Raw genomic sequence first — 27,184 nt, forward strand, 5'->3', positions numbered from 1 at the left:
TTTTATTTAAACTAAACTTTATCTTTAATATGAAAATAATTTCTGAGAAATCTGAAACTATTTTTTTCACAGGGAATAGGAAGTAGGTGGGAGGAATTTCTTCACAAACACACACACACACACACTATCCAAACAACCTCAGATTGGAAAATATTAATACTTTATCCCTTGGCAGCTTTGTTGTTAGAGAAAATGCGAAAGTGGCCATCATGATTTGGAACGAGATGTATTGCCAAGGGAGTCAGAATGTGGGGTTTGAGACCTTCTTCAGTCGGTAACTCTGGGTGTAAAAATGGGCATGCCCATTCCTATCTGAATCTATTTCCCAAAATAAGGGGTGGACTAGCTGATATTCAAGATTACTGATTGTCTTTATGATTATGTGAATGCATCCCCTTCCAATCCCACCTGTTGGCCAGCTTCCGCTAGTGTTAGTGTATTCAGAGTGAAAGAAGCCATGTGTGTAAAAGAAGCCATGTGTGTGTATCCCCGCCCCGTGTGTGAGAATGCGTCAAAGGAACCACAAAGAATTAAGCATAAAGAGTGAATGAAGAAACCTTAACCGAAGAAATATCTTCTTTATCTATGTCCATTTCCTCCCACAAGGAAAAATGGCAGTGTCAGTTGTACATTACATATATCTCTCTCTCATTTTAGTGTTTAATCTTAGCACCTGCACAGCAGAGATCTCTACAATTCATTGCATATGCTTTCTCCCTTCTCCCCCTCCACACAGCACCTGAGGCCTAAGAAGCGACTCCCTCAAAGCTCCACAAAAGGCTGAGACCCTTCTTCATGACAGAATATAGAAATAACAAACATGCCCAACGGTTTTATACAGTTGCTAGAACGTTTTAGTTTCCAACAAATGAAGATTTTTCTCCTTTTCTTTGAATATTAATTACATTTTACAAATTTTTACGGTTTTTTGTTGTTGCTGTTGTTGTGTTTTGTTTTGCTTTGTTTTGTTCTGTTGTGTCCGTACAACAAAAGGGAAAGTCCGTGGCGAGGAGTCCCAGGTTAGCAGAGTTTGGCTGTCATCTGGTCCGACTGTTTGAGGATCTCCGTGTTGTAGAGGTCCAGCGCGTGGTTCACTCTGATGATCTCGCTGTTGGTCAGTTTCAGGCGGTGCTTCAGCATACAGGAGAACAAGTCCAGCTGGGGTTTCCCCGGGGCCACAGGCGGGGCCAGGCGGTTAATTCGGTCCCGAATATCCAACAAGAGGAGCATCACGGACGAGGAAGAATAGAACTGGCCGCCTTGTGTGTAGGACTGGTTGACCTGCTGCACCGCGCTGCGCAGGAGGTCGGCGTTGAACCTCAAGCTGTACCCGAACACCTGCACATCCGAGATCTTGATGTAGAACTGCCTCTTGGAGGGGTCGGACAGGTCCACGGGGCCCTGGCCAGTCTCGTTACGCAGCAGAGTAGGTAGCCGAGTCCGACTACGCAGGTAGATGTGGACCGTCTCGAAAAACGTTTTCCACCGATTGCCCAGCAAGAGAGTCCAGTTGTAGCACTGGCTGTTTTGGAGACGGATCTTCTCCCAGCGAGGGTAGCCAAATTCCCCGAAGGGCATGTTCCAGCCCTCCGAGTGGCTCCCGCTGAAGGGGTTGACATAGACAAAGAACATGGGGTCCAGGCTGCTGTTGCGCATCTGGCAGATGCGTATGGACATGCCGATCACCATGTGTATGAAGTCCATGCGGTTCTTGTTGCTCTTGAGAGTGAGGGACATGCGCTTGCGCCACCGGGGGTCGAAGAAGGTGTCGAGGCGGATCTCATTGCTGATGAAGGTGGTGTGCACGTACAGGCGCGAGTCCATCTTCTGCAGCAGGTACTTCAGCTCCAGGTCCTGGAAGTCCAGGTCGGTCTCAAAGCTGATGAACTGCTCGCTCCGCTCCGAGTCCACGTTCTGGGGCTCGCAGCGGCCTCGGTACAGCTTGTAGCCCTTGTTGCAGGAGCCGCAGAGGGAGATGTTGGCCAGGCTGCACATGGCGCAGCTGTTGTTCCCGCCGATGATACAGGGTATGGGGCGCTGGCACAGCGTGGTGCTCCCGTGGCACACGCAGCTCCTCTGGCTCTCCAGGAAGGTTCCCCAAAACCCATTCTCGTTGCAGTAGAGAAGCGACTGGACCCTTGCAAGCCACTGCTGAATTGTCCTGGGGGATAGAGGGAAAATGGAGAGCATTACCACCATGGATGGGGCAGTGAGTTGTGGTTATCCAACTGATAATGCAAATTGGAGGGCCCACAGAGTGAAAGGGCTGGGCAGAGCAGTTAGGATAGGAAGGGCACTGAATATAAACTGTAAGAACTACATGGTAGTTCCTCCCAATGCCACCAACCAGCTGAATGACATTGTACTTTACCCTTCAAGCGTACAATGTCCCCATCTGCAAAGTGAAGGGGTTGAAGGGAATGTTCTTTGGAGGTCCTTCTTGCGGCATGATTCCATTACACGACAGTCCCAAAGAGGAAGTTTGATTCAGGAAATTAAGGTGTGTAAATTCAAATGCCCCTTCCAGTTAAGGACAACGTAAAAATCAGCAACAGAAAAATCCTTAGGGGTTATTTATTTTAACTCACATCAGATGTTTCAACCCCCTTCACAGATTCCTCCCATGAGGTTATATAATATCTAACAACTTCAACAAAAACAAATTATATCTTATAATACTATAGAAAACAGGTAGTGCTTTCATAGTGAGGATCTTACATGATCTTCACAGTGGTTTTTCAAAACATGTAAGAATAAAGTTATTTCCCCCATTTTTCCAGAGCTCCAAACTCTCAATTCAGTGGCATATACATTGCAACCTGTATCTCCAAGCCCTATCCCCATAGTCCCTGAACACTATAAATGATATCAAAGTCTACACCCAGATTCCAGCCACTGAAACATTCCAATGAAGATAGATTCTCCATCAGATAAGAAGCAACAGAAGAATAGGCAAAAATATGTAAGGCAGTCAGCTTAGAGGCCTCTCATCTTTCCTCATTTCTGCACAAGTCATCTCTTGGCTGTCTTCCATGCTACCAATAATCCTTTACATGTGTCTAGCACATTTTACCCTGCACAGGATATATTATTCCCTCCCATTTTCTCACTTGAGCCTCACAACAACACCCCAAAAATAGCTTGGGACTTTTGGTCAGTCAGAGATAGCTTAAGATCCTGGCTTCTCCGTGTGCAATGCTGGGCAGTTTCCTTCACCCTTCCTAATCATCCCTGCCACAGAGCTGTTGTGAGGATTACATAAATTTTTATGTGAAGGCCTAGCCCCAAACTTGGTAGTTAACCAGGTTTCATAAAAATTAGGTCTTGTTATTCCTGCAAAGGGATTGTCAGCTCTATTTTATAAATATGGCAATGGAAGTTCAGAGGTGAAATAACAGGCTCAATGTCACCAGTGAGTAGAGAAGTCTCCTGGTTCATAGACATGGCCTTTTGTATTATCTATCAAGCAAGAGACAATAGAGCCATCACAATGTGCGATGGTGATGTTGATGGTGATGGCAACAGTGTGGGTGGCTCTGATCCCCGTTTTATGAAGCTGGACACGGCAGCCAATGTGCACTGGACTCCCTCTGGCAGGGAGCGTTAGAATCCATCGGGTCTCTCTTACACTAATGAGCCACAATCACCAAACCACAAACACCAGGAGCCTAATTAAGCCATAGAGCCAAATGTTGAAAAGCGTGGATGTCGGCCCAAGCAGAGCTGAGTTCAAAGCTCTGTTTTGTAACTAGGAACAAATCGCTTTGTCTCTTTAAGCCTCAGTATCCATATCTAAAATGAGGATAATACAGCCCGTCTTAGGGAGCCGGTGGGAGGATTCAGTGAGATAATACATTTAAAGTGCTTAGAAGAGTCTGGCAGAGAGCAATTATGAAAAAGGTAATAATAAAAAAGTACTCTTATCCCAGAGAATAAGCTCTTCCTTTGAAGGTATTGAGACACTTTCAGGGATTTCGCTATCTCGCTGGAGTTTGAGGAAAACCATTTTGTCATATCCATTTGAAAATGGATACTGTTGAAATGGTTTCCCAGCATCCATTGCTCTAAATGAGTTGCTTATCAGCTGAGAGAAAATGGTGGAATAATTAGTGCCTACTTGAAACCCTGGGCCTTTTAAATCCACAGAACCATCCACACCTCTGGGAATAAGGCCTCCTTCACAACATCCCAAATGTTGTATTGAAACCCCTTGTTTTCTTGTCAGTTTCCCCTTCAGGCTCTTCGGTTTGAGAGGAGAGGTCCCTCTTTCCCAAAGTATCTAGCCCAGAACCTGCCTCTATAAATGTCTGCTGAATGAATGCACAAAGAATATTAATATTTTTCTTCATAGTTTTCATTAACATTAACAAAAAGTAAAACAAACGCCTCCCTCTCCCCTCATGACCGCAGTATTAGTTTTCCATACCATCCACCCACACAGCTCCAAGCCTCCCCGGTTTCTGCTCCTGAGACCAATCCTATTACAGCCTGGAGAACAGCAGCAGGCCCAGCCTTCAGGACACGGGGCTGGAATGATAATGAGCTGTGTGGCTCCCACCTCCCAAACCAGAACATTGACTGAATATTGGGTATGAGTCATCTGATATTTTTGTGAGCTGCAGGGGCCCTCCACACGGCTCTGATTGCGTGCTTCCATCTGACGAGAGCGTCATTTCAAAAATGCCTCTTTCAAATGGCCCACACTTGCCCCTGTCACTCCCTCTCCAAGTGACAGGACAGTACCCCATTTAGAGCTCCTCTGTCCCCATCTGCAAGGCATTCTATAACCCCGCAGAGCGCCCCCTTTCTCGTGTCTTATCATTGGGACCCTTTGTCGGGACCACAGCCCCCACTCCTTGAATCAATGCTTCATTGTGGCTGAACTCTCAGAATCCTCAGTGGGGGAAATAAAAGGATGAAAGTTCCTGGTGATGCTGCCATAAGCAACGGGGCTCGTGGCAAATTAGGATTCCAGCCCTGTCGAGCAGGAGGGATTGGGGACAGAGGCCCTCTGAGCCGCATTCGCGAGCTGCATGGCACCTGCATCTCCTGACCTCAGAATAATCATGAGCTGTGGGCTGTATCAAAGAAGGCATTAATGATATAGCGAGAGGACTTAGAAAGGAGGTGGTGTTCAGGGGGTGCAGGGAGTGCGAGGCCGGGGGGAAAGGGTGGAAGACGGGGATGGATGATGAGAGAGGAGAAAAGGATTTGGTGTTGGAGATGGTGGAGGAAAAGCTAGAGCACATGAGCAGGCAGGGGCTACGGAGGAGATACTGGAGGGGGAGAATGTGGGAGAATGAAATCAGAGTGGGTGGGATAGAAATGGAGAAATTCAGCCCCTCATTTGTCATAACTCTCAGATTCAGGGAATTACGAACATTGAATGCACCATTTGAGGGCAGACTCGTCATCCATTCCCCGGCTTTTCTGCAGAAGCCAGTGGTTGTGGGGAAGCTAGAAAGGGGGAGTAATGTGAATCCTCATCCCAATGTGATTCATCCCAATGAATCCTCATCCCAAAGGCCAGTGAACTTTCCTTTGCTTTTCAATATTTCATTTTGAGGTGAAGAACAGAATCCCAAAGTCAAGCTCATTCCATTTCGTGTGTGTTTCTAATACAAGCAAATTCCAATAACGAGGAATCAGCCTCAATCAGGTCAATCTCCTATACCTTCTCCATCTCCAGCCAGTGCTCTGAGTAGTAAACCCTGCATTGATAGTCATAGACCCTGCAAGACTGAATGGCAGGCAGCACCCTAAACCAGCTGAGGGGCATCCGTGGCTTACAACGATCGAGTACTCACTATGCCAGGCGTGGTGTTGGAGGCTCTTCATACTGTTTCCCCGAGCAGCACGTAAAACTAACTCAGGGCTACAGATGAAGATAAATGGGTCCTTGAGAAGTGAAGCAGCTTGTCTGAGATCACAAAGGTACTCCACATTCAAATACCAGCCTTTCTAGCTCTGGCCTCGGTACACTTTCTTCTATGTATCATAACGTGAAATTATAATGGTAAGGCTAGCAAGAAGAAGGAAGCCTGCCACAAGAAGAGAAATAAGTGGAAATAATGGAAAAACACTAAAAGTTTGAGCTTGTGAAGGGCCTATTATCACATTCCTCACTTTCTCTGGACCTGCCAGGGTCCCTCTTCTCCACTCATAGATAATTGGGGCTCCCAACAAGTGCACAGGAAGAGGCTGGGGGCCAGAAGTAGGAGGGACTGCTATCTATAGATACCATTTCCCAGGCTACTTGGTGACAGCTTGCCTCAACCCTGGCAACAGAGAAGCAGTTTGATAGGCCTGCCCCAGAGGGGAGGGTCTTGCAGAGGCTGACACGCCCCCCCTCCCCCCGAAATGCAGTCAGTGTGAAGCTGGGAGGAGCAGGTTTCAAAATGCTTTCCCTGGTCCTCGGGGATCTAAAGCGTCTTCCATTTGCAGCCAGGGCTGAACTCCAATACATCTAAATCAGCATCTCTCTGTTGGATGAGATTTCAATTCATTCTGATAGGGGCTGGGAGGAGGGGAGGGAGGAGGACAGAGGAAGGAGAGGAGGGTGGGGAACTGCATCTTCATTTCTAAACTGGAAAACACTGGTGCCTGACTGATAGGCACCCATGTTGGCTCCGAATGACTCAGCTTGGACCACTGAAGCAGAAACCTTGGAAATGTCCAGCCCATTTCTCTCATGTTTACACATGAACACAGACGCTTGGTTGTTGAGGTAGAAGATCAGTGTTTCTTGAGTGCTTTCTATATCATGGTGGTCATCCCTTTATCCTGACACCAACCCCACAAGAGAAGACCCTGTTGTGGTTTACATTGCACTAATGAGGGCAATTAAACCAGAGAGGGACTGTGACTCATCCATGGTCACACAGCATGGGCAAAGCAGACTAGAGTTCAGGATTTCTAGGTCCAAATCCAGTGATCTCTTAATGACCCTGCTGCTGTACATTCCTTGCCCTGTAAAACCCCAGAGTGGAGGAGAAACGAGGCCCTGGGCCCCCGAAACACCTCTGATGCCTCCCTGCAGGCTCTGTCTTTGCCTCAGCCAGGATTTTCTGGCAACATGACAGGTCTCCTGGTGACACAGCATGGAGTCACTCGTCATTTGGAGGACAGGAGGCTCTGCCATGAAGGGCTTCCTATCAGTGCTTTCAAAGGTACACGTCTCCCTTTCAGAACCCCCCAGCTGGGGAGCCCAGGCTGGGGTTCCTAATTCAAGCAAACTCCCTGCTGATTTTAATTGGAGGTTTTGCCTAAGACGGGAATGCAGAGACGGGCCAGTGGCATTTTAGGGGAGATCATACAAATCGAGTGCCAAGGAGAGAGGGAGAAAAACAGATCTAGGCTAAAATAGAAAGTTATAATCCATAACTCCCATTTGCTTACCAGGAGCGTGTATTTAAAAGTAGAGAGGAAATGAAAAAAAAATGAAATTGGAGTTCTGAATTATTCTTTTATTTATGCCCTGCGCTTCTTCCCTGGCATTTCTTTGACATTGTAATGGGTGTCTGAGAAATTCTGTGAGACTCCACAAAATGTATATTCCATAGACCACAGACTAAACTGGGAAGACAAACAGTTGTTTTTTTTTTTTAGGTTCTGGTGATGCACTGCTTTTTAGTTGTGCTGTGTGTGACTCTGTGTGTGTGTGTTTGTATTTTAAAGGAATAGAGCTGATGAAAAATGAATATGTCAAGTCAATGGTGTCAGAATGCTTGAGGCTCAACTGAAAGGAGCCTCAGCAATGTTATGGATGTGCTAGTGTGAATTATAACCAGCCATCAGACCTACTCTGTTCATTATTTTTCCCAGGTAAATATTTAGCTTTTAATCATTCCCCTCTTTGAGTTTCTATCATTGCATTAATAACTCGTTTTTTATTTTCTCAGTTATTGATTCACGCAATGTTAGAGCCTCATTGAGTGGCTCATAGCAAAAAGGAAGAAAAGACCACAAGAAGATGCCATGGTCCCTCGCCATGCTGAAGATGTTTTCTAGTTTGGATTGCGGCATGAAGGCCATGGTTCTTATTGGGAGGGCAAGAGTGCAGGGTGGAGGGAGGAAGGAGGAGAGCAGCGATGTAGAAATCCAATGGGGTCTTTAAAATTAGGTTGTCGGGAGTTTAATTGGGGAGGATTACGAAACAATTTTTGCAATCACACAGTTCTGTGTCTAGAAGGAGGTGACAGGCAACATCAGCTGCATATTCAGATTCAGCACTTTGCTTTGGGGCATAGAGGTGTTGAAGACAAGTGAGGGAAGGTGCCAGAAGCCTCTTAGGGATGACAGAAGGGCTAAAAACAGCAGGACGCTCCCAGGTGGAGGGAAGCGAGCCTTGGTTATTCCTGGGTGGGAGTCAGGTTGGAGAATGAGAGACTCAGACCGAAAGGTTATCAAGTAAGAAGGGGCAAATCAGAGTCTCAAGGACCTTAACCCCGAAGTGCAATGATGGCCATTTATAGGTGGGGTGGTCCTAGGTGTGGGCCCAAGTTAAATAAGTACTGGACCCTGCTCTACCAACTACTTGACAGTTTGGCCTTAAATAAGTCACCTGACCTCTTTGACCCTCAGTTTTCTTATCTGTCAAATGGAGAAGGATAATGCCTACCTTGCACTTTGTCTGAAGAGCTACAATGGAATATACAACATTCCTGAGAGGTTTCCAGTGAAAAGAAGCAGTGACTGACCATTAACTATTATCATTACTGAGGGCAAAGAATGATCATTATACATGCCCCAGGTAAAAAAAATTCCTCTTGGTTACGAGAATAGCCCAGTTGATTATAGCCTAATATCTTCATCTCCTTGGTTATTCACTCTTCGTGGTTCTAATGAATGCTGTCACCATGATGCTTGCAGAAGAAAGAGCTAGACGTGAGCTTTGGTGTCAGAAAAAATATATATTGAATCATAACTCTGCCACTCGTTATTTAACCTTCAGCTAATTGCTTGTCCGTTCTAAGCTTCAGTTTTCTCAACTACAGAATGGAATAATAATACATTCCTGGTATGGCTCTGTTCTGAAGCTCAGAAAAGATGATGTATATAAAGATGCTGACATATAACAGGTGCCTGCTGTCTCTCAGGAAAACAAACCACAGTGTCTGTTTTCTCAAACACCTATTATATTAGCATTTGAGCTTGCATGGTAAATGGCCCTTTGAAATCAGTAATTATAGATTTAAAAACTCAGAGGGGGAAAGAGCTCAACACGTGCTGCTGGGTCAGTTGAATATCAATATTAAACAAAGGAAATCTTAACAATTAACCTCTTCTGTACCCTAAAATCAAAACAGATGGATTGCAGATATAAATGTGGAAAGTAAAACAACAATCACAGCAACAAAACAGCTTTTGGAAGAGAACACAGGAGAGCACCTTTGTAATACTGGAGGAGGAAGAGATCTTTCAAAAGCACTCACCATAAAAAATTGATTAAGAAGACTATATTAAGATTTTTTAATCCATTAAAAGATACCATAAGGAGAGTGAAGAGACAGCTCTCAATAAGAGAATATATTTGCAATACATCTAGCCAACAAAAGTTTTTATTCATAATACATGCTAAGCTTTGAATGTTTGCACTCTCATAAAATTAATATGTTGAAATCCTAATCCCCAGGGTGATGATATTTGGAGGTGGTGCCTTTGGGAGGCGATTACATTATGGGAGTGGAGCTCTCATGAATGAGTTTATTGCTCTTATAAATGAGGCACAATAGAGACCCTTGTCTCTTCCACCATGTGAGAACACAGCTAGAAGGTGAACCAGAATGCCCTCACCAGACACTAAATCTTCCAGCACCTTGATCTTGGACTTCCCAGCTTCCAGAACTGTGAAAAATAAATTTCTACAGCTTATAAGCTACCCAGTCTATGGTATTTTGTTATAGCAGCCTGAGCAGACTAGGACAATATGGAAAGAACAAATCAGTGAGAAAAAGTCATATACTCAAAAGGGAAAAAGGGCAAATGATATGAATAGACACTTCATAAGAGAGGCTATTCAAAAAGGCCAATAAGCAATGAATTTCCACTTCATTCACTATCAGGATAATGCAAATTAAAACTGTAATAAGATACTACTTGGCAGAATGGCTAAAACAAAATTAAAACATAAAATTAAAAAGATGGAAAGCACTAAGTGTTGGCAAGGATGTGAAACAACAGAAACTCTCCTTTGTGATAGGTGGGGCTGAAACTGGCCTCAGCCAATTTGGAGAACTGAAAGCATCTACTAAAGTATTTAGTAAGCAATTCCACTCCTAGTCTGTACCCAACAAAAAGGGATATATATATAAATTCACCAAAGACACATGTAAAACTGCAGTACTGTTTGTAATAATGCCAAACTGGGAACTGTGCAAATGACCACCAGTGTTAGAAATAGACCTATACTCACACGATGGAATGCTCTTGAGTCTGAATAAGACACAATGACATAAAACAACATGGGGGAATGCATAGAAGACTGAAAAGGTAAAAGAAGCCGGACACAAATATTAATAGTTATAAATATATAAGCAAAACTGACCCATTGTGGCTGAGGCAGTCTGAAAAGAAATTCCCTTGGGGAGAAGGTTGATAGTGCTGAGAAGAAGACACAGGGGGCTTGTCTAGTGAAGACAATGCCGTCGTCATTTCTGATCTGGGTGTTGGATACATGTGTGAATTCACTTTGTGAAAATTCATCTTGCTGTACATTTATGTTGTTTTCTCTTTCTATATGTGTGCACTACCTTCAATTTGCCCACAAAACTGTCCTATAAAACAACCAGAATAATCTTGTCAAGGGAGCGACACACTGCATTTTTATCACATCTCCAAACTTTCTAAAGCTCTACTGTTTGCTCTCTAACTTTGATCCTCACAATTTCTCTGTGTCCTAGGCTGGGTTGAGAGGGTATCAGGAATTTCATCTTAACAATATGAAAAATGGAGGCTCAGAGAGGAGATGTAACTTGCAGATGACCACTAGTGACTTGTCATGTCACTGGGGTTACAATTTACCTAACGTGTGAGTTTGTTGGTGGGAGGTGGAGGGTGGACATAGGGAAGGGGACTGAGAGGTGGTTCTGACGGAGGATAAGAAAGAGCTATCCACAGAAATTATCAGAAGTTAGTTCTATTTCTGACTCAATCCCCCAAGCCTACAGATTCTATTCCAAACAGGAAGCCACTTCTGAGCCCCAAGGGGGAAAAAAGAAAAAAAACCTAAAAACAAAAAAAGGAACTGGAGATGCTTATTGTTTTGCTTTACGTCAGCCAAGTGAGTCAGTTGCCCTACTTGCTACAAATGCAGAATAACAAACAAGGATGAAAATGGAGAGATGCCTACTAGTGCTGGCTTAAATAAACCCTGCACAGCACTCATGGAGAAGCTCACTGTCTGGCACGCGTCCCCCTGCCCCTCACCCAGCTTGCACACCCTTGGGTTGTCACTGTATTGGGCCTCACTGCCTTCTTTTTTTGGTCCATAAATAGAAAAGAAATGCCAAAGATATTCTTAGCTGAAAGCTTCATGGCCGCATGGTTGCAAGAGCACTTGTAGGCTCCTGTGACTGACAGCTGGCTGCCCTGAGCTAGCTTGGTGTTATTTGTGGGCTTGTACCTCTTATTTAACTGGACAGTTTAATGCTTAGAATAAGTCTTTGCCCCCCACCCCCCGGCAAAACACACACACACACACACACACACACACACACACAATCAGTAGTTAGAGACTATCAAAGTAGCAATTTATTCTGGGGGTAGCTGCCTATGAGTTTAGAGTGACCGAATTTCAGAACCCTAAAGCTGAGTGATGCTTAGGCAAGGCCAGTCCACATGATTGATGGAAAACAAAGCCCAGAGACATTAAGTGACTTGCTTGTGGTCACACAAATGGTTCCTGGAAGCCCAGAACCAGAATCTTCCCCTGAAAAAGGATCCTGTGCACTTCCAAAAAGTTATACTGTTAATCTTTCTCCCAGCCTTTTCCAAAGGGACCTACAACATTTTACCTAAATGACTGTACACCAAGTAGAGGAAATAAACAAACAAACAAACAAACAAAAAAACCACTCACCAAAGATTTCTGGACAGTGGCTGTGAACTGACACTAATTCCAGGAGATGCAACATGTCACTGTGGTCTACCAGTGATAATAAGGGTTTATAGAGGTCAGGTGATCAATGGAACTTTACCTCAGGTCTATCTCACAGTGGATCAAGTAGCTATGGTATTTCCCTAGTTCTAGAATGCACATTTGGGATTATTCTATAGTTAGAATACTCAGCAACTAGTAGAATCCCCCTCCTTCCCTTTTCTGGCACTCACACACACACACACACTATATATATATATATATATATATATATATATATATATATACACACACACACACTGTATTATATATATATATAATATAATAATAGGATAATAGTAGCTTATGGGACATTTTCCCCTCTTTAACCAGCTTCCAAGACCAACAAGCAACAACAATAACAATGACAACAAACAACAAAACATGCACCTAGGGGGAAGAATATAGCAAGGGCTTAAACCTTAAGATAAATCCAGTAACCCTGTGGGCATGTTAGGAACTGGGCCGCACAGCAGCAGATGAGCAAGCGTCAGAGAAGGAGCAAGCAAAGCTTCACCTGTACTTATAGCCGCTCGTCATTGCCTGCATCACTGCCTGAGCTCTGCCTCCTGTCTGATCAGTGACGGTATTAGATTCTGTCTACATTATGGTGAGTTGTATACACCTATTTCATTTGTATCATATATTACAATGTAATAATAATATAAATAAAGTACACAGTGAACGTAATGTGCTCGAATCATCCCCAAACCATTCCCACTCTCCAGTCTGTGGAAAAATTGTCTACCATGAAACTAGTCCCTGATGCCCAAAAGATTGGGGACAGCTGCACTAAACAACAGTCTTGATTTATTAGTTTTTAAAGGACAATTTCACATTATAAAAAGTTTCCTCACCAGATCTCTGAAGAGTACACTCCTCTCTGTATTGCAATGTGTTACAGGTTGTGGTCAGCAGGATGACTGACCACAGGTGCCTAATGCTAACCCTTCAAAAAAAGAACAAACCAATGGACAAACAACTTGCTTAGACAAAGGAGAGCACTGGGGTGTGGTAAAGGAGTGGCAGAAACCCAGGGTAGCACAGAAACATGGGATGGTCGCATAGAGGAGGGTACAACAAAAGCCCTGGCCTCTGCCAACTTGTCTTCTCAGTCAGGATCAGCTCAAACCAGAAGGGACTTTTCCCTGCAGGCAAAAGTTCTCACAGGCCCACGACCCAGTTTAGGGAGCTTCCAGGAGTTTGCATGGCTGCTGTACTCTAAAGAAGGGCCCACATGTGCCCTCAAGGCCCACTCCCCTTACCCAAGTTGCTGTTGTGCTATGCCATCTTGAAACTGGAGCCATGGCTAGAGTGCATCCTATTCTGGGGGCCAGTTGCCAATGCACCTTTCCATCCATGAGGCTCTCCACTATGACAATTCCCCAGATAAGCTGCTGCAGCTCCTTATATCATGAAAACAAGCTTCCTAGGAGGCAATCCATCTCCATCTCAGCTCTGCTCTGCCCCACCCATGGCTACTCAGAGCATGGGCCCAGCAGAATAGTCACAACTTTGGAATATGAGACCACATAGTGTCCTGTACCCCTAAAGAACAAGCAGCCTGTTCCAGCACAGAAGCTGTGCCTGAGCGGGTGAAGCAGTTGTACACCCTCAGTGCCTGAATAAGCTTGGTGCCTCACTCTCAGGGAAATTAAGCTTTGGCCAGGAAAGCAGCTAAGACCATGACACCCTGCCCCTCTAAGGCCAGGAACTCCAGCCCAGCAGAGAAGCCACACTAGGATCAGTGGAGCAGCTGTGCCTTCTGGGTGCCTGGACCAACTTGGTGTCTCAGCCCCAGGGAACTGGAGCTTTGGCACAGGGGAGCAGCTGTGACTCCAGTGCCCAAGTACATGAAGCATCCTAACCTTTGGGGACCAGGCACTCCAACCTAGCAGAGAACCATGCCCAAGCTGGCAGAGCAGCCTTGCACTTTTGGTGCCTGAACCAACTGGTATCTTATCCTAATGTAATTAGAGTTTAGACTTAGGGGAGCAGTCATAACCTAGGTGCTCAAGTCTGCGTGGTATCTGCCCCCTCCAGGGAAGCATATAGCCTTGGCTTATCTATATCATACTTCCCTCTGTGGCAAACTGCTGCAGCACCCTGCCTCTTTGGATATGGATCAGCCTTCTGGAATCTGAGCTGCTAAGGTACCCCACCACCTCAATGTGAGTGAAGCCCACATTGCACTGTTCCCACACTCTGTTGCTCAAGCCACAGCTGCACCCTGCCATTCCTGGGTTCTTGCTTCCACTGCATCCAGCTTCACAGAGCTTGGGCCACTATTGCGTCCAGGGTCCAGAGTCCAGAGTCAGTACTACACCGTGTCCCCGATGTCTCAGTTGCCACTGTCCCTGTTGGTTCTGAAATCCACATTGCAGGTATGCCCTGCTCCTTAGGGTCTGAGCCTCTGGAACACCCCTTCCATCTTGCCATACCAGTGTTGGACCTTGACACTGAGGATCAAAGTCACAGCTATGTCCTGGCTGTCTGAGCCTGAGCTATTTAGGAGTGCCTCAGAATCACAGACCAGCACCATAGTCCTCTCCTTGGTGAGAGTTGTGTCTACCCATGCCTAAGACAGTGAACCTGGCATCCATGTCACAGGTGCCACAGTAGTTCAACAAGACACTAAGCCCAGGAATGTAGCTCCACAGCCACTCAAGTATCTGTGCCCTTGAACACAGCACCACTGTGTATTCCCTGTGCCTGTACTACACCCAACACCAAGAAATATTCAATTCAGCTAAGGCTACCCACTGTGGAGAGAATAAGAACAAGAGGACCCCTAAAATCCTTTCCAGTGATAATCTACCTTGCCATCTCTGCTGCCACAAACTCCTGCAGACTAGATCATTAAGTCATCTGCTGCAATCATTGACATTGATTGCAGCTAAACAAGGTACACAAAACTATGCTACTCTAACCATGCAGAACCAGAGCTAATGCACCCTATTCAAATAACACTCTGGGATCCCTCTGCAGGTGAAACTCTGTCCCTACAAAAGCCACTCTGTGAAACTGTAAGATGTGACTCTTTTAGCAGATGCACAGATATAAACACAAGAAACATGAACAAATAAGAAAACATGACACCACCAATGGAACACAAGAATTCTCCAAGAACTAACACCTCCCCCCCCCCAGTGGAAATGTATGAATTGCCTAAAAAGGAATTCAAAATAATGATCTTAAGAAAACTCAGTGGCTAGGCAATCCAAGTAAATAAGGAAAATAGTTAATGATCTGAATGAGAAATTCAACAAACAAATAGATATCAAAAAAACAGAACTAAACAGAAATCTTGGAGCTGAAGAATTCAATGTATACATTAAAAAATACAATTGGGAGCTTCAACAGTAGACTAAGTCAAGCAGAAGGAAGAAATCTGAACTTGAAGACAGGTCTTTCAAAATAATCTAGTAAGGGTGGAATAAAAAAGAAAAAAAAATGAAAAAAAGCAAATAAAGTCTGCAGGACTTATGGGACAGCATTAAGCAAACAAATATTTACATGAAGGAAAGGATAAGAGATGAAGAAAGGCATAGAAAGCTTATTTAACAAAATAAGTTTAAAAAATTTCCCAAGACTTGGGAAAGATATGGATATCCAGATCCATGAAGCTCATAGGTTCCCAAACAGGTTCAACTCAAAGAGGTCCTCACCAAAGCACATTGTATAATAACTAAAATGTCAAAAGTCAAAGAAATAGTGAGAATTTTTAAAGGAGAAAGAGGAAAGTAACAGAGACAAGGGAATTCCATTAGAATACTGGTGAATTTCTCAGCAATAAACTTGCAAGCCAGGAAAGAATGAGATGATATATCCAAAGTGATGAAAGAAGAAAAAATTAGCAGCCAAGAATTTTAGACCTAGGAAATCCATCCTTCAAATACAAAGGAGATTCAGTTCTGTGATGTTCCATCAAAAAAAAAAAAAAAAAAAAAAAAAAAAGGAGAAAAAAAAAAAAAAAAACCTGACGGAATTCACCACCTCTAGATCAGCCTTACAAAAAATATTAAGGGAATGCTTCAGCTGGAAGTGAAAAGCTGATAATCACTATCATGAAAACATTAATTGATAAAACTCACTGGTAGAGATAAATTCATAATTAAGTTTAGAATATCCTACTATTGTAATGGTGGAATATAAATCAACCTAATCACTAGTATGAAGATTAAAATTTAAAATGGTCAAAAATAACTATAGGCACAAGAACTTCTTGAGGAACACTCAATAAAAAAGATATAACTGTGGCAACAAAAACATAAATTGTGTTTATGTTTTTGGCTAAAGTATTTGTATGTGGCTGAAATTAAGTTATCAGCTTAAAATAGTCTATTATAACTATAAGATGTTTTATATAAGCATCTCAGTAACCACAAAGGAAAAAAACTATAGTAGTCACACAAAAGAGAAAGAGAAAGGAATGAAAGCTTAGAACTACAGAAAATCACTAAACCACAAAGGTAAACAAGGAAGGAAGGAACAAAGGACCTACAATACAACCAAAAAACAATCAACAAATGGCAAGAGTAAGTCTTTACCTATGAATAATAACCTTGAATGTAAATGAATTAAATTCTCCAGTCAAAAGACAGAGAGTGGTTGAATAGATTTTTTAAAAACTAACAATATCTACCAATGTGCTACCTTTAAGAGCCTAGTTTAAGTTTTAAAGACACGCCATAGTAGAGAGCAAAGGGGTATAAGAATATATTTCTTGCAAGTAGCAACCAAAGAAAGCAGGGATTGCTATACTTATGTTAGATAAAATAGACTTCGAGTAAAAAAATCATTTCAAGATGGTCATTACTTGATAAAGGGTCAATTTATCAAGAGGACATCACTGTAAATATATATGCACACAACACTGGAACACCTAAATATAAAAATCAAATATTAATGGACATGAATAGAAGACTTCAATACCCACACTTTCAACAATGTATAGAAAACCAGGCAGAAAATTAATAAGAAAATATTGGACTTGAATTGCACTTTAAATCAAATGGACCTAACAGACATATGTAGAACTTTGTATCTAACGGCAGTAGCATACGCATTTTTTTCTAGAGCACATGGAACATTCCCCAAGACAGACCATATGTTAGGACACAAAATAAATTTTAACAAATTCAAGAATATTAAAATCATACCTAATATTGTTTCCAACCACAGTGATATGAAACTAGAAATCAGCAACAAGAGGAAGTTGGAAAATTCAGAAATATGTAGATATTAAACAATATGTTCCTAAACAACCAGTGGGTTACAGAAGAGATCAAAAGGGAAATTAAAAAAATATCTTGAAACAAACGACAATGGAAACATGAAATATCAAAACCTATGGGATGCATCAAACGAAGTATTAAGAGGGAAGTTTATAGGACTAAATGCCAATAGTAAAAAGATAAAAGATCTCAAATAAATGAGCCTATATTATACCTCAAGAGGCTAGAAAAAGAACAAACTAAATCCAAAGTCAGCAGAAAGAAAGAAAAAATAAAGATCACAACAGAAATAAATCAAATAGAGAACAGAAAAATCATAGAAAAAAAATCAATGAAACCAAAATTTGGTTCTTTAAAAAACTAAACAAAATCAACAAAACCCTAGCTAGACTAAGAAAAAAAGAGAGAAAATTCAAATAAATAAAATCAGAAATGAAAGTGGAGACATTACAACAGATGTCTCAGAAATAAAAAGGCTCATAAAAGACTATTATGAACAATTATATGCCAACAAATTGGACAACCTAGAGAAAATGGATGAATTCCTGGAAAATTCAACCTACCAAGGTTGAATCAGGAAGAAACAGAAAGCTTGAACAGACCAATAACAAACAAGGAGATTGAAGTAGCTATTAAAAATATTTCAACAAAGAAAAACCCAGGACAGATGGCTTCATGGCTGAATTCTATCAAACATTCAAAGAAGAATTATTACCAATACTTTTTAAACTTTTCCAAAAAATAGAGCTAAATGGAATAATTCCAAACACATATCATGAGACCAGCATCACCTTCATACCTAAGCCAGACAAAGACACTGAAAAAAATTAAAAAATTAAGAAAATCCACAGGTCAATATCTCTGATGAACACTGATGTAAATCTTCAATAAAATATTAGCAAACTGAATTTAACAACATATCAAGAAGGTTACACATTATGATCAAATGTGTTTATCAGTAGCATGCAAGTCTGATTTACCACATGCAAATCAATCAATGTAATATAGTACATTAACAGAATGAAAGATCAAAACAACATGATCATGTCATTTGCTGCAAAACTAGTATGTGACGAAGTTCAACATGTTTTTTTTGGTAAATCTCTTATTGTTTTAAATATAGAAGGAAAATTTCTCAACATAATAAAGGCCATTTATTAAAAACTCACAGTTTAACATCATAGTCAAGAGGAAACAACAGAAAGCTTTTCTACTAATATCTAGTACAAGTCAGGGATGTCCATTCTCATCATTCTATTCAACGCAGTCCTGGAAGTACTAGCAAGACCCAAGTAGACAAGAAAAAAATAAATAAATAAAAGGCATCCAAACTGGAAAGGAAGAAGTAAAATTACCTCTGTTTGCAAATGACATGATCTTATATGTAGAAAATCCCAAAGATTGAAAAAAAACCCACCTATTATAACTAATAAATTAAGTTCAGAACACCAAATAAATATACAAAAAACAGTAGCATTTCTATACACAAAGACCTAGGTGAAAAAGAAATCAAGAAAATAATCTCATTTACAATCATATCAAAAAATAAACTAAAATACATAGGAGTAAATTTAACTAAGTAGATGAACATGGTGACAACTATAAAACATTGATGAAAGAAATTAAAGATGGCAAATTAAATAGAAAGATACCCTGTGTTCATGAATGAAAAGAATTAATATTGCTAAATTGTCCATACTACCCAAAACAATATACAAATTTAACATGATGCTTATCAAAATTTCATGGCATTTTTCACAGAAATTTAAAAAAATCTTAAAATTCATAGGGACCAAAAAACAAACAAAAGCCTCAATACCCAAAGCAATACTGAGGGAAACACACACACACAAACACACACACACACACACATACACACACAGTGGGAGACATCACACTTCCTGATTTCAAATTGTACCACAAAGCTATAGTAATCAAAACAATATGGTACTAGCATAAAAACAGAAAGACAGATTAATGGAACAGAATAAAGGGGCCAAAAATAAATTCAATCTTATATGGCCAACTGATTTTCAACAAAGGCACCAAGAAGACACAATGGGAAAATGATAGTATCTTCAATAAATGGTGCTTGGAAAACAAACTTTCCACATGCAAAAGAATCAAACTGGACTCCTATCTTACCACCATACACAAAAATCGAGCTAAAATGGATAAAAGACCTATCTATGCATGACCTGAAACAATAAAACTCCTAGAAGAGAATATGGATGGAAAACTCCTCAACATTGGCCTTAGCAATGATTTTTTGGATATCACACCAAAGCTCAGGCTACAAAAGTAAAAATAAATAAACAGTACTACATCAAACGAAAAAGCTTCTGCACAGCAAAGGGAACATTCAACAAAGACAACCTACAGACTAGGAAAAAGACAATGAAAAGACAACCTACAGACTAGGAAAAGTCAGTTGCAAACCACATATTTGATAAGGGATTGAAAACCAAAATTTATACATAACTCTTACAATTCAATAGCAGAAAAACAAATAACCTGATTTAAAAATGGGCAAAGGATCTGAACAGACATTTCTCCAAAGAAGACATAAAAATGGCCAACAGGTATATGAAAAGGTACTCAACATCATTAATTATCAGGTAAATGCAAATTAAAACCACTATGAGATATCAGCTCACATTCATAAGGATGGCCATTATTAAAAAGATAAGAGATAATGAATGTTGACCAGGGTATGCAGAAAAGAAACCTCTGTACAATATTTGTGTGAATGTAGGTTGATACAGCATTATGAAAATCAGTGGGGAGGTTCCTAAAGAAATTAAAAATAGAACCACACAATCCAGCAATCCCTCTTCTGAGAGTATACTCTAAGGAGATGAAATCATCAGATAAAGATATCTTCACTCCTGTGTTCATTGCAGTACTATTCATAACAGACGAGATATGAAAACAACCTAAATGCCCAACAGGGAAAGAACTGGTAAAGAAAATGTGGTATGCATTCATTCCTCAGTATCCACTGGGAATTGGTTCCAAGACTCACCCCTAACCCCAGAGACGGAAAATCTAAGGATGCTCAAGTCCTTTATGGTGTAGTATTTGTGTATAATTTACATACCTATTCCTGTATACTTTAAATCATCTCTAGATTACTTAGGGTAACTAATACAATGTAAATAGCTGTTTAGTGTATTTTTATTTGTATTACTTTTATTGTTGAATTGTTTTTTTTCTTCCTTCCAATATTTTATTTTGAAAATTTTCAAACCTACAGAAAAGCTGCAAGAAGAGTACAATGAATATCCGTATACCCCTCACCTAGATTGGCCATTTGTTAATATTTATATCACATTTATGTTTTCTCTCTGTGTGTGATAATTTTTTTAAAAACTATTTTCTATTCACAATTGGTTGAATCCACAGATGCTGAACCTGTGGGTACAGAGGGCCAACTATACATATACAATGGGATATTATTCAGCCTCAAAAATGGATATCCTGTCATTTGCTGCAACATGGATGGATCTAGAGGACACTATGCTGAGTGAAATAAGCCAGAAACAGAAAGAAAAATATTGCATGACTTTGCTTATATTTGGAAGAAAATAAGAGCTCAAGTACACAGAGACAGACAGTGAAACAGTGGTTACCGTAGTGAAGGGAGAGAAGGAGGAAATAGAGACTTGTCAATCAAAGGATACAAAATAGCAGATAAATAGGATAAACAAGTTAAAAGAACTAACATACAACCTAAAGACTAAAGTTAATAAAATTGTATTGTAATTGTATTAGAGACTGTTGTTAAATAAGTAGATTTTAGCCACTCTGGTCACAAAAATAAATTACATTTATTTCTTAATAATGGTACCTATTATTTAATATTATTATTAATAATATATAATTATTAATAATATATTCATAATTGTAATAGTTTTATGAACAAATAGATGTAAATATAGAGGTGCATGAAAATGACATTGGCCAAATGTAACTCTGGAGTAGCATATGATATGTTTATATCCCACCATCCCCCCAATTTCAGACTGTGGTGGGGATATAAGTGTTACTTTTTTCCCTGTTATGTAATGAGAATATGGAATTTTGCAGACTTTTAATGTTACTCTGTTAACATTTAATAGTGGGTAAACTGAAGGTTATCTCTCTGTGTAAATGTTTTTCTTTTCATTTCTGGTATAAAGGAATAAACGAATAAATAACTAATTTTTCATAAAGGAAAAAAAAACAAGTAACTACATGAGATGATAGATATGTTAATTTGCTTCACTCTAGCAACCATTTTACTATCTATATGTTTCCTGAAACATCATGTTGTCAACCTCAAATATAAACAATAAAATTTATTTTTTTAAAATATGGTTGTAAAAAACGTAAATAAAGCTACACTGGAAAAATGAACAAACGAAAAACTCATTATATGTACCAGGTGGCCACAGATCCTTTGATATCTCTCCCATAGAGACAGGAGGTCTGTGTCTTTTCCCCTGAAATCTGGACAGATCCTACCACTGCTTTGACCAACACGACAAGGCAGAAGTGATTGACACACTTAATGGACTAGACCTGAAAAGACAAGGAGCCTTTCACCTCCTGCCTCCTCCTGGAGCCCTGAGACCCATTCTATGCAATCTGGCTGCCCTGCTAGAGGACCACATGGTGAAACCTTGGAGAGGGAGAGCTACCCAGCTGGGCCCAGCATTCTGGTCATCTCTGCTTCAGACATGCGCGTGAAGCCTTCTTGGAACCTTCAGGCCAGCCCAGATGAACATCTACGAGAGACTGTAGTCAACTCCATGTGGAACAGAGGAATCACCCAGCCAATCCCAGCATGAATTCCTGACCCACAGATCAGGAGCAGAATATAATAATTGGTGTTTTAAGCCCCTAAATTTGGGTCAATTTGTTATACAGAAATAGATACTCAGAACACTATATATTATATTATGAGCCCCAAAGAGGATTCAGGATATCTCTTCTCCATTCCATAATGTTACCACTAAGCTACACTATACACTAGGGAGAATTCTAAAAATGCCTTCTTCCTCCCCAAGGTTCCAGACTCTAATCCCTCAGGACCTATAACTGTTTTATAAGATATCACTCTGGTAATTGCGTTCTTTAATACAGCACAACTGGCCTAAAGAGGAAGATTATCTTAGTGGACCTGATCTAATCAGATGTGTCCATTTAGGCGCAGAGAGTTTTCTCTGTTGGCAGAAGAACTCACAGAGGTCCAAGGCATGAGAAGGACCTGCCACACCTTCGTTCCTTAGAGGGTCGTGTGCAAGCCCTGGAGAACAGCCTCTAGGAGCTCAAACACCAGCCAATGACCAGCAAGGAAACAGTGACCTCAGTCCTACAACCACAAAGAACTGAATTTTCTCAACATCCTGAAAGAGCTTAGAAGTAGATTCTCCCCCAGAGCCTATAGTGAGAGCCTGGTTTGCCCAATACCCTGATTTCAGCCTGTGGAGCCTAAACAGAAGAGCACGCTATACCGTGCCCAGACTTCTGACCCCTGGAAACTGAGATAATACACCTGCGTTGTTTGAAGCTTTTCAATGTGTGCTGACTTGTTATATAGCAATGCAAAACTGATATAGTTACTCTGGACAAGATAATTCTCCACTCTATCTCATTGTACTCTTTAATAAAATGATGGGACTAAATGGATGATCTTTTAGGTTTTCTCTCAGATAGGAAATTTTATGATTTCATAATCTTAGGTGATTTAGCCTTCCTGAGCCTCAGATTCCTAAGGGTGTAAGACCAGTCCTGGGACAGTTTTATTTTGTCTGCTAGATCTCTAGCTCTTCTGTGAACAGAGACACTCACTGTCTTGCTCACTACCATACCACTACACCTTATATACTGGCACTTAGTAGGTACTCACTATTTGTTGAAATAATAATTGAATGGATGAGTAAATATTCACTATAAATATTATTGTAAATATTCTTTGACAAGAAAAGAGAACAACGCCTATATGTAATGGCAGCAGAAAAAGGGATATTATTTTAAAATCTTGGGCAAGTCATTAATTTCTGTACCCTTAGTTTTCTCACCTGCAAATGAGGAGACTAACCTTGGCTTTAGCTTGCCCACAGGTTATTCTGATCAGATAAGATCATCAATGAGAAAGCTCTTTGCAAATGTTTAGAAAAAAACTATAGGTATTTGTCTTGGTGATAGTTTACTTTTTAAGGTTAGGAATGTCCCTAAACCACATGGGGTAAATTTATTTCCTAATTATACCAGAAATGGAGTGGTTTCCTGCTGCTACTTTGGCAGCTGCTGGTTAGCAGTTATGCCACCTCTCAGTGGGTGAGGTACCTGCAGGGATGCAAAGCCATTAGCATCTGCTTAAGCAGAAGGTGTTAGAAACTCATCTCAAAGAAGACTAAAGGATGTGGCTCTCTACAGACAAGAAGGGAAATCACAACCTGTGGTATCACACCAAACAATCTGGGTCATTGCCTCTTCTTCTGGTGTAAATCACTCTCTTCCAAGGCTGTGTTCTGGGGAACACAATCTCTTGAAAAACTTCAAGAAGAAAGGTTCTATGGCCAAATAACTTTGGAAAATATACGAACTTAACTCATTCTCTATTTATTGCTTATTTTTTTTTAGTTCAACATTTTCTAAATTTCTTCAACCACAGACATCGCCCCAACACACACACACACACTTCATAATATCCTACAGCTTTCACTCGGGAGAACTCATATTTGCTTGGTTTCTACCAAGTACTCAGAGTGAGGTGAGACCATACTTAAGGCAGTGAGGGGAGTCTTCTCATCCCCAGGTTAGGGACATGAGTATCACGTAAGCCCTTGGACCCACTTCGGACCTACTGAATTCGAAACCCTGGGCACCGGGCTCAGCAATCTGTGTTCAAAAAGCCCTCCAGGTGATTGTGATGCCAACTCCAGTTTGAGAAGCACTGCTTTAATCCACACATCAGTGGCAACATTCATGTCAACACAGGGAAGAAATACTGAATCTTTTATATCTGGAAGAGAGATTTTATTATTTTCCGGTTCAGCTTTCAAATGGCTCCCAGAGAAGACATGCTAAACCACAGCTTCCCTTCTACATCACACCCACACCGGCTTCCCACTCACCTGAAAGACAAGATACAAACTCCAAAGCTAGGTATTCAAGTCCTCCAAATTTCACCCAAACACACAAGTCTGACCTTATTCAATAATAATCAGCACTAAGTGCTAACACTTATCGACCATTTATCATATGCAAGGAATGCTATATATGTGTCTTGGGTGGTCTTTACAATGACCCCGGGAGGAGGTACTGTTATTATCCTTATTTTACAGACAAGGACCCTTAGAGCCAGAAGACAGTGAGCTCACAGCTCACCAGGATTTACCACCAGCCTGTCAGGTACCAAAGCCCACATACTTACTCTTGATTAATATTCTCCCTCAACTCCCATCTCCAGTGTTCCCTCACCTCGGTTCAGCAAATGCTGTGTTGTGACATGCCAGGCACTTTTGCTATCACTGAGGACATACTGGTTAGCAAGAAAAACAGGGTCTCTACCATTCCAGAGTTTGTGGTCAAGTAGGAGAAGTCTGGGCCTAAAGACACTATTGCAAATAAGGCAAGTGTTAGGAAAAAAGAAAAAAAAAAAGATATTTGAGATGCAGTAAAAGCATATAATAGGGTGGTACAACCTGGCCCAGTATGTCAGGCCAGGCATTCCTAAGAAATGAGGGTATAATCTCAAATACAGTAATGCAGGCAAAGAGGAAATCGCATTCTGCAGTAGCTCCAGCAGGAATATATTTCCCTCTCTTCTCTTGTCTTGCAGCATTTACCTTCACTGCTATTCACACTGTGTCTATCTAACATGGGAAGCATAGTAAAACCTATTTTATAGGGTTGTTGTGAGGACTAAATAAGTGAATATATTGTAAAGCATTTACAACTATATCTGGTACATAAGAAATGGGCAATATGTTTCAACTATTATTATCACTATTATTTTTTCTTAGTGTATAAACTTGAGCAAGTTGCTTCACTAATAGGGATAAGTTACTAAAAAATAAGCGCTTCTGTGTCAAATGGGACAAGCTCTTGTAATTGACCTCCATGTGAGTGACTGACAGAAAACTGACACTCTCCCGTCGTTCAGATAAACGTGGTGTGTGATGCTGCAGAACACTGAATGCTCTTGGCTGGTTGGTTGCACTCCCATATGCTTCTGTTCCCACCAAGGAATAAGCACACTTACTGAGAGTCACTTTTGTTTATTCCCAAACCTGTTTGTGTCAGTTGTATTTGCTATTATTATTTCATCGAATTAAAAGTAAAAAAAAAAAAAAAAATCGTTGAAATGTGAGTTGTTCCCCCCCCCCCCCGGGGGGAAACATTTGAATTCTAGGAGAAAATTCTATAAAGACCAACTTCGGACAACAGTGGCCATCAATTTAAACAAAGGGGAAGTAACTGAAAAAGATGAGGAGGGTTCATAAAAATCTAGAAACATTTAGGTTCTTTCATAAGAGTCTAAGCTGTTGCTTCACTTTGGATAAACCAAAGTTGGAAATATACAGCTATGGTTGTGGTTTATACAAGAAAGCCAAGAGAATGTCAAGTAGAATATACCAACACCCTCAAAAAAGATGTTAACCTTACGTCAAAAGGCTGGCCAAGAAATGTACATTTAAATGTTTTAAGTTAAAATAAAATGGTTCACAAATGTATAGCAGCTACGCATTTTAGGATTTTCTACTTTAACTTCACTTTTTCAATTAACTGACTAACTACTGGTCTCTAGTTTTTTTTCTAATAAGGAGACTTGTGCTTGGCCTTTTCACTGTGTGACGGATCTGGCATCTGTGTTCTGCAGTTGGCTTTCCGAGCCCAGCTGCTACTGTTATGTCCACCATCCCTAAGCAGGAAACTGAAGCTTAGGCATCTTAATACTGTGCCAAGTTTACACGGATAGTAAGTGGTCATCGCACACCTTGGCCGGTCAGGCTCTAGTCTAAAGTCTTAAGTATTTTAGGTTCTCTTGCTTCTCTGCTATATGATTACATTTTGTGAGGCTCATGTTTCATCTTACACAACAGAAACATCCGTTTCTCGGAAGCAGAAACAGTGTCCTCATCAAATATCTACAGTCCACTACCGCTGTGCTCTTGATTATATTATTATATCTGTGCATTTCTTTACAGGTTATGAGGAGTTTTTACATATATCACATAAATTGACTAGGGCATCAGCTCTGTGGGATAGCTATCCTTATTATCCTAGCCATACAGATGAGAAAACAGAGGGCTCAGGTAGATTTGAAGACTTTTGGAGGTCACACATCTAATAAATGAGAGAGCCGGGACTGTCAGTCTAATAAACTGAAACTGACTTGAGTTCAATAAAATATAAGAAACCATATCCCTCTGTCCCACTGCAGGAGTCTATGGAGATTAAATCCAGAGGCAAGTAAGTATAGGGTTCAGAGAGAAGAATCAAAACCAGTGTGGACATTGAGGGTCAACAGAACAGAGATAACCATTATCCTCGTAGCCAAAATCTTTCTACAGACACCAATTAAACACTGTATGGAGCAGGAAATATGTTAAAAGCTGACATGGGTTCAGAAGCTATGGCCCCAAGATTGGAGCCTGAGGTTACTGCCCCCAAGAGATTTTCATCTCAATAATGCGTAATTACATTGAGCATGGCTAAGGCCTGGACTGCTGGGTGAAGGCCACATGAATTTGAGATGTAAAAATAAACCAAAGACCAAGAGTCATTGGAAAATGCAAATAATTATACTGCCTGCCCT

General features: G+C 40.9%; 1 protein-coding gene across 1 annotated transcript in view; it reads right to left on the minus strand.

Annotated features, from left to right (window-relative positions):
• Positions 1-980: 980 nt before the first annotated feature.
• BRINP1 (BMP/retinoic acid inducible neural specific 1) overlaps positions 981-27,184 on the minus strand; it is a 179,810-nt gene continuing 153,606 nt past the window's right edge. Inside the window, exon 8 of the mRNA XM_012768777.3 lies at positions 981-2,161. Coding sequence (XP_012624231.2) covers positions 1,021-2,161 — 1,141 coding nt within the window. The 3' untranslated portion in view covers positions 981-1,020. The remainder of the gene's footprint in view (positions 2,162-27,184) is intronic.

The sequence above is a fragment of the Microcebus murinus genome, chromosome 12, assembly GCF_040939455.1.
Source record: "Microcebus murinus isolate Inina chromosome 12, M.murinus_Inina_mat1.0, whole genome shotgun sequence".
Classification (NCBI taxonomy): domain Eukaryota; kingdom Metazoa; phylum Chordata; class Mammalia; order Primates; family Cheirogaleidae; genus Microcebus; species Microcebus murinus.